The following is a 9,554-nucleotide window of genomic DNA, read 5'->3' as shown; positions in this document are numbered from 1 at the left end:
CCCAATTTTGACCCTTCACAACGTAATAATTTTAAAAATAAAATAATATATATATATATATATATATATATAATAACGAAATATGTATATATTATTATTATTTTAAAATACTTTTTGTATATATATATATATATATAAAATAATTCTTGACCATTAATATATACATATTTATCATTTATTTGAAAATTATCTCAAATTTTTTTATATTTTTAATAAATATTTTGTTAATTAGTTTGGCCTAATTAATAGACTCACATTTTAAGTTAATTAGTTTAAAATTAAGTTAATTATTCTACTTTGTCAAACTTAAGAGCTTGTTAATTAATTGACGTTTACCCATCTTATTTTAATTCTAGCCTTTTCAAATAAATTGAAATAATTAAATTTTATAAAAACTTAAAATATTTCAAGTTATTTTAAAATAAATTTGTCATCTTTATTTGTTTTAAGATAATATATATAATTTGTATAATTATTACCCTTTTAGTAATATTCAAAATTGACCCATAAAAAGATTTTATTTATTTCTAATAATTATTTTATAAATTAATTGATTAATTTTACGTTTTCATCTCTTTCCCTAAATAACATATAATTAATATTATATTAGTAATATTTTAATTCCTATATTAATACTACATCATACAAATAATATATACCATCCCCTCTTAAAATATATATCCATTCATCCCCCTTTATTTTATTTATCCATCAATCCCAAATTATTTTATTTATCCGCCAATTCCATATTATTTTTTATATTTTTGCCATTTCGCATTATTTTATTTATCCGCCCATTCCGCATTATTTTATTTATCCGCCCATTCCGTATTATTTTATATTTCTGCCTGTTCCGTATTATTTTATTAATTTTCCCACTCAGCATTTTTTTTATCATTCACCATCCCCTATTATTTCCATATATATATATATATATGTGAAGCACTCACTCTAAAAAAGGGGCAGCGGACAGGGAGAGGAGAGAAAACGCGGACAGAAACTAAAAATCCTTAGACTATGATTTTGAATTTTTCTAGCAAAAGACTTTAGGATTTTTTTTTCTACTACATCCATTCTACTTGAAGAGTAAAGGGTAAAATTTGTGACCAAGCCATCCCCGTTCACTGCCCTACAATAGGTAATATTTACTCCACGTTCCTCTATTTTTCGATGTCATTATGGCAAAATATTGTCTTAAAAATGTTATCTTCCTAATTTCTTCACTTTCTTCTTGTTTGCATGAACACTTTGTCTCTCTTCATCCCACTCGGGAATGGGCATCCATGGCGATCCTTTCCCATTTCCACTCGGGAATGGGCATCCTCTGAAGCACACCACCTAATCTCTGGTGCTCATACTTAACCTGTTGGCAATTCAAACATCGAACAAAAAACTCCACAATGTCTCTCTTCATTCTACCCCACCAATAGTGTTGCCTCAAGTCACAGTACAGCTTTGCTGCCCCTAGATGAATGGAGTATCTGGAATTATGAGCCTCCTTCAAGATCAACAGAATTATCAATCATCCCAATCACAACAATTAAATGCATAGTAAACTTCACACATTACTCAATGAATATAAATCACTATTAAGAGTCTATTTATGATATAGAATAAAAACCATAACCTACCTCATCCAAAGAACCGAAGTCAAGCAAACTAATTCTCCAATGCTCTTCCTTTCTTCCATGCCTCCGGACGTTTTCAATCTATCAATTATGCATAATTCGTAAGTAACGAGTTCGTAGACACCCGTATTACTATACTTCTAGTCTAAATTCCAAAAATCTTAGAGCACGAATCTATAATCACATTCCTAATGTTGATGCCATTAATTTATCAAGTCTCATATTTCGTAATTTCAAGCCTAGGGTTAAGTCTCAATTCCTTCAAATAACATAAATCCAATGATATTCATCTAATATAATACACTTATTATTTAACTACCTATCTCAATATATCAAAACTTGAATTATAATGTGATAATTAACTAAAAATAACTAAAGGCGAGATAACTATTAGAAACAGTGGCCACACACTATGCAACCAAATTGCAGAACCTCTTTTCTTGATGCTCAATTCGTTTTCACTCAATAGTAGTACTCCTAGTGATTAATCATTAATTAATAATATATATGCATTACCTAACTTAGCAATTAACATGTAGAAAGGAATGGAGTTTAGCCATTACCTGAATGTTGTCGCTCACTATCTCTTCTCTTTTTCACGTTTCTGTCTCTTCCTTCGTTTCTTTTCTTTTACAAATTAGGGTAATTAATTATGAAATAATAAATAAATAATAGTTAAATTCCACAACTTAATTTAATAAATATGGATAAGTGGTATAACATATTAACTAAATTATCAATTTAGTCCACTAATTAAATTAATTATCTAAACTTACCCTCAACTAAATAACTGTAGTTATCGACTAGTCCAAATACCCATTAAAAATTTATGGGATGAGTCTTTTATGAAATAAAAAGCTCTAGTTCTCAAAATGACCTAATGGGTCGTTACATAATACTAACCTCGTCATTAATTTTTATTTAGATAATACTTTAAGAAATTCTAATAAAACAGAGATATTCTTATTTCTTAATCTTTTTTGAGCTGAAATATGATAAACATTTGCTAATATATTTTCTGATTTTAAAGTTGATACCAGAAAAGGGATCAACATCAACGTATCTCAATCAATGATATTTTAAAAATATTTTGTGATTTAAAGCAAATAGCAATGTAATAAATTTTTGTGTTTTGTGGCATTATGATTATTAGTATATCTTAACTTTGAAATCAATAATCATATATTTCATTCGAAAAATATTGGAAAAAAAATTATTTTCTATTTTATTAGAAAAATGAATTCCATCGTTACCCAAATAAAAATTGATGATGAATTACTATGATTTTATATATATAAAAAGTAATGATGAGTTATTATGTATTTATTATAAAAGTATATAAACTGACAAATTTAATTACATTTTCTATTTACTCTTATAACTAATTCTTTTTAAAAGTATAAATATTGTAATGTTTCAAAAAAAATCCTCCATTATTAATTTTGCTAATGAATAAGACCCTAAATAGAGTGTATTAAAAAAGGTAAACAATAAATTAGTTAAAAAAACACTTCTTATTTATAAATTGTTAAAAGGGCATGTGAACGGAAAAAATGAACAAGTGATATTGGACAGAGTGAGTTGTAACGACCCCTCTAGTCGCTATGGGAGGCCAATGGTGAAACGATTTGGACTAGAAAACTTCTTGTGCATTAACTTAAAAATTTCAGGCTAGGCTAGTCTCAAATGGAATCTGAGTAAAGTGAGGTCTAGAGCAACTCGGGAAAGAATTAATGTTAATGTCTAAGTGTGAATTAGATTTTCTATTAGCTAAGACATTAAGGACTTCGTAAGACTTTTTAAAATTGAAATCAGGTAAGTAGAACTCTCGATATCGAACTTGGTGTGAAAGAGTTATTTTAAAACGTCAAGGTTCGAGGGTGTGTTACAAAATGGAGACTTTTGGGAAGATCTTTGAGTTTTTGTCTCTGCGCAAGTCGCTATAGCGGGTAGAATCCCGGTATGGCGGGGCTACGATAGTGGTTGGGAGCCGCTACAGCGGGTAAGTCATGAATTTATGCAGAAAAGTCCCAAAACTGTTCATTATTCTGCAACTTCGTTTTTGGGAAAAACAAAGGGCAACTTAGGGCAAAAACCACCCGTTTTCCATCGTTTTCTTCGATTAAGGTAAGTTAACTACTCCCTAACTTGTCACTCGATTCTTAAGACTTAGAATCTAGGGTGGTACTCTTAGGGAGGATTTTTTACTTGAATCAATAATGAGAAAAACCCTGATTTGGGTGGGATGATCATGAAATTGGCTTAGGGTTAGGATTAAGTTATAATATGAATTTACTTAGGCCATTGTTTATTGATTATGCTATTTTTATAATTTTTTTAGCCCAGAACAAGTCGGAGTCATAACAAGGGGAAGGCTCGGGTTCAATAGAGCTTCCAAGGTTTGATTTGATACAGAAAATGGTTATTCACTTGGTTTGATTTGATATAGATGATGGTTAATCATTTTTCAAGTGGTGTGTTGTGCGCATGTTAACTGCTTTATAGTATTACTTGCTCAACGCATGTAGGGAAAACATAAGGGATGAATGTGAAATGACATCATGTTGATAATGTCATGCAGTTAACCTGTTTAATTTACTTGGCTTTAAGCACCAATCATTTTACTGAGATTGACGTTCTAGGGACGAGGAAACAGATATTTACTAAGAAGATCCTGGAGGACTGTGAACGAGTTGTGTTTTACTTGTCATTTACTTAATGTTCTTAGTCAAGGACCTTGTCCCTTACTCGTGTTAAATTCATACAATGGCCAATGAGAATTTAGTTAATTAATACTCCACCAAATAAACGGGGGTCATATTTCATATTTTACTCTTAAAAGTTACTCTGTTGAAACAATTTTTGTATACCAATTATCTCTAATCACTATTTAGTTTTGATTTTGAAATAATTTGACTTAAGTAACAAATATAGCTGTGAACTAGGAACGAAAGGAAACTTTACTGCATAATTGATCACAAACAACGGCAATGACAGGCCACATTAATTTATTGTAAAGCAAGCATAATATTGGCTTATTATTTAGTACACAAAGAGGAACGAGAGAGGACCCATAATGATAAAACTAGACGAACACATGATCAAGTGAAGTTAACAAACACAACATAGAGAAACGAAAAATAATTATTTCTTCATTTGCAGCAGCGAACTAAACTGCAAATTGAGCTTGACTGAGCATCGCGAAATATCCTTGTCCAGAAGCAGTAAACTTGTCGCAGTGCTTTCCACCTTGATCAAATGCATCATTCGCGCAATCTGAACAAAGCCAACCATCGCTGCAATCACTCTGCACGTAGCATCTTTTCAAGCAAGTTACTATATCACCAACCGGAATTAATTTCTGTTCAATCGCTACGATATCAAGAGACATGTCGCGCGCAGCCATTCCTTGCAGCGACATAGTAACTGCATATCATGAATATAACCAATATTAATAATATATATATACACATTAGTCACTAATATATTATGTAAGAATATGGAAGGTAAGATGATGAACCAGTAGTTGCTGCTAGGACAACAGCAAAGTAAAATGCAAAGTTAACCAAAGGACGTGTTCCAGCCATATTGTGTGATGCTACTTTGATTGGAAAATAGACGAATGGTGAATTTCCTTCTCTCCACCAATGTTCAATTTTATAGCAACACATTAGTACATCTCTTTTCTTTTTTCAATAATAAAATAATATTTTCTGAAGCATTATTTGTTTAAAGAATAAGCAAAGTTGTAAATAAAGAATGAGATAAGGCAAATTGACTATATTAAAAAAAATAAAAAATCTCTGTTTATATGGCTCACATTTTTTTAGTCCGTTCTAAAAAGAATGATACAATTTATATTTAGTAATAATTTCACTGTAAAATATTCATTTTATTCTTAATAAAATGATTTATATCCACACAAATATCTATCACTTATTTAAATAAAAAATTTCAAAAATCTTTCTATTTTTTCTCTTAAACTTCCTGTCAACTCAAATTATATCATATATATATATATAGCCGAAGGGAATATTAAATACCATGTTTTGGCCAGAATTCATTATATATATATATATATATATATATATATATATATATAAAGTGGACCGAAGTGAATATTAAATACCATGTGTTGGCCAGAATTCATTATATATATATGTAAACTTTACCTAAATCCCATAGTGAAAATACCCAATTACAATGCATCCCTCGTTTTTCTTAAATTATCCGATTTCCCTTTTTTTTCAAATTTCTAATACATTACGTACTATGCTGATACATCAGATTTTGGGTGTAAAACAATTAATGCTATTGGGTTATTTATGGATAGTAATGTAATTCAAGCTATGATTGATTGTTTTAATCAATTAAAGTGTTAATTAAGGCAAAGATTCCTTTAAAAAAAGAAACGGTTCTGAATTTGAAGAAAAATTCAAAAAACAGAGCATAACTTCTAACAAAAAAATTCAATCCAAATTTCGAGTTCCATCAATCGAATCAAGATGAATATCGCGATACTACTGAGACATTCTGGAGTTTGGCAATTCGAGGTGAGGTTATGAACTATACAAAAGTGATGGAATAGTAGTGGGCGACAACGTATCGTACTCATCTCTAAAAGCAGCAATAGTTGCTGAATTGACCAGAGATGAATCATTAAAAAATATTGAAATCTGATACATAGTTCAAGGAAACGCGTCGCCAATGATGATTCGTAATGATATGGGTTATAATATTTACACGGAGTTGAAAAAGAACGAGCCGGGATTCGTAAAGTATCCCCTATACATAACATCTGATAGAAAGATACGTGAGTTACAAACATTCGACGCTACATCTGGAGCAATTGTTTGTGCCGAACCAAACACGAATGAGTCACAAATTTTTGGTTTAGTGGAATCTGGTAATGTTGCAGCTTGTTATATACCGGAATTTGATGTGGCGAACTACATATCTGATAAAAATGGTGCGGAAGTGAAGGATAATCAATTGTATAAGGACAAAGCATTACTAGTTGATTTAATGGCCAAATACAAAATTGATAATGGATTCAATTTCAAAGATAAAAGATCTGACAGTAAAAGGTATGTGCATATGCTGAGTTTGGAAATCTAATTTTATAGAGATAATTTTCGGTTTTTAATATTCATGATACATACTGATACATACAAAGTATTATGTATCAAGTAAAACAATTTAGAAATTTGCTTTCAGAATGTATCAGATACATAAGAATCGTTGTGTATCTGGTACAGGGTAATATGTTTTTTTTTATTTTACATGTCATGATACATCATAACATTATATATACAACTAAATTCACTACCTTTTCTAGATATACTGTTGAATTTTTAGAGTTAATTTTACTGGTTTATATTCATGATACATACTGATACATACTAAGTATTATGTATCAAGTACAATAGTTAAATAAAGGCTTAAAAAATAGTTGTAAGAATGTATTAGATACATGTTAATATTTTTTAATTTTACCTGTCATGATATATCATAACATTATGTATATATAACTCAGTTCAATACTTTTCCCAGATGTACTGTTGAATTTCTAAAGTTAATTTTGCATTTTATATCCATGATACATACTGATACATACTAAGTATTATGTAGCAAGTGCAACATTTAAAAATATTGTTGTAGGAATATATCAGATACATAAGAATCTCTGTATATTGTATACATGTTAATATTTTTTAATTTTACATGTCATGATATATCATAACATTATGTATATAACTCAATTCAGTACTTTTCCCAGATGTACTATTGATTTTGTAAAGTTAATTTTGTTATTTATATTCACGATACATATTGATACATAGTAAGTATATATGATACATGTTAACTTTGTTTTCTAAAATTATGCAGTTATATGTTAATATGCTATTCTGATGACTGTTGTTGGAGAATGAAAGCATCGTGTTGGAAAAAATCAGCTATATTCAAAGTGAGATATTTCAATAGTGAACATTCATGTGCATTAAGAGATAGGATTTTCAACAAAATCTATGCTACAAAAGCTTTTTTAAGTGCATTCACGACACCTAAATTGGTTAATCATAAAAGAATTCATACCCCCAATGATATACAAGAGGATATTAAAGCAGTGTATGAAATTGATAGTACCTATCAACAAGCATGACGTGCAAAAGGACATGCTTTGGAGATGTTAAGGGGGAAACCTGCTGATGGATATAGACAGCTGCCTGTATACATACATATGCTAAAAACTGTATATCCAAATTCGTACATAAGTATGCACAAGTCACCAACTGATGAGTTCATATATCTATTCATAGAGTTAAGGCCATTGATGAAGGGGTTTCAGTTTTGTCGATCTATAGTTGTTGTTGACGGTGCTCATCTTGATGGACCTTATAAAGGTACATTTATATCAGCTAGTACACTTGATGGGGCAGGTATTACTTTTTGTTACTGTTATATATTGAACACCATTTTATCATCTAATTTGACACATTTGCTGTGATTCTGATGAATTCTAATAAATATGTTATCGCTGTTAATATTTTTTTAGGTTGCATATTGCTATTGGCGTGTGGTGTTGTAGATACAGAAAATGTTTCATCATGGATGTGGTTTTTCCAGAACATCAAAAATGCATTTGGTGAGAAGGACAATATGTGTGTTGTATCAGATAGGAACGAAAGCATAATCAAGAGTGTAAACATGGTATTTCTCAATGTCTCTCACTTTGCATGCATATGACATATATGGAAAAATGTGTGTACTAACTACAAGAGGAGCAAAGCTGTATTAAGTGACATCTTCTACTCAATGGCAAAGGCATATCAAAAAGATGAATTCAAAAAATTAATGGCAAAAGTTGAAAAAATTGATCACCGGGTGACACAATATTTGAAAAATGCGGGTAATGGAAAGTGGTCGAGATTTTATGCAACTGTCAACAGGGGGAGAATGATGACTTCTAACATCGCAGAATGTATCAATGGATGTCTTGTTGAAGCACGAGAGCTGCCTATAATTGATATTTTGGAGCAAACAAGAATGTTATTTGGTGCTTGGAACTGCAAAAATAGGAAAATAGCAGATTATACAAAACATACTTTGGGTAGGAAATTTGAAGATATCCTAATATCAAACACAATGAAGTATTCGAGAATGAAGGTACACATCAGTTATTTTTATTAAGTAGATATCTACTTGATATATATTTTCTTGATACATAGCTATAAGATACATCAGTTCTGAATTTTCTGTGATCATTATTTACTGATACATCAGTTTTATATTTGATACATTAGTTCTGATACATATCTGTGATAATTATTTACTGCAGGTTATTGCTTTATCAGAATATCTTTATTCTGTTTATGAGTCAGGTGTAAGATACATTGTGTGTCTTGAAAGAAAAACATGCAATTGTGGCAGGTTTCAACTAGACGAGATACCATGTCTATACGTAATTGCAGTATTGAAGAGAAAGAACATTACAGACATGCACCCATACTGTTCTGATTACTACAAGCCAGAGGCGTTGGCAAATACATATGAATTGCCAATGGTTCCAATGCCAAATAAGAAAGATTGGTCTGTTCCGAATTTTTTTTTGGAAGAGATCGTCTTGCCACCAAGATACAAAAAGATGTTAGGAAGACCAAAAAAAGAAAGAAAAAAGTACTCTAGAGAGAAGATAAGAACGAGCACAAATTCTTGTAGTCGTTGTGGCCATGAAGGCCTCAACAGAAATACTTGTAATTTCATGGCCAAAGAGAAATGATATTTTGTTATCCCAGGATACATTCTATTTGTACTTACATCTACATATTTTTTTCCAGTGTAGGATTGTATTTGATACGTATATCAATTGACCAGAATATTAATTGAATATCAATAATTGATACATGGATGGTTGGTAATTATTTT

General features: G+C 30.3%; 1 protein-coding gene across 1 annotated transcript; it reads right to left on the bottom strand.

Moving 5' to 3' along the window:
- Positions 1-4,565: 4,565 nt before the first annotated feature.
- Positions 4,566-5,268, bottom strand: LOC129884958 (uncharacterized). Its single transcript, XM_055959217.1, has 2 exons — positions 5,149-5,268; positions 4,566-5,054 (listed from the first exon to the last, which is right to left on the bottom strand). Exons 1-2 carry the CDS (start codon positions 5,213-5,215, stop codon positions 4,798-4,800), a joined length of 324 nt encoding a protein of 107 aa, XP_055815192.1. The 5' UTR covers positions 5,216-5,268; the 3' UTR covers positions 4,566-4,797.
- Between the last annotated feature and the right edge of the window lie 4,286 nt (positions 5,269-9,554).

The sequence above is a fragment of the Solanum dulcamara genome, chromosome 4 (assembly GCF_947179165.1).
Source record: "Solanum dulcamara chromosome 4, daSolDulc1.2, whole genome shotgun sequence".
Classification (NCBI taxonomy): Eukaryota; Viridiplantae; Streptophyta; class Magnoliopsida; order Solanales; family Solanaceae; genus Solanum; species Solanum dulcamara.
The sequence above is the reverse complement of the archived record's forward strand: the minus strand, read 5'-3'. Positions and strand labels throughout refer to the sequence as shown.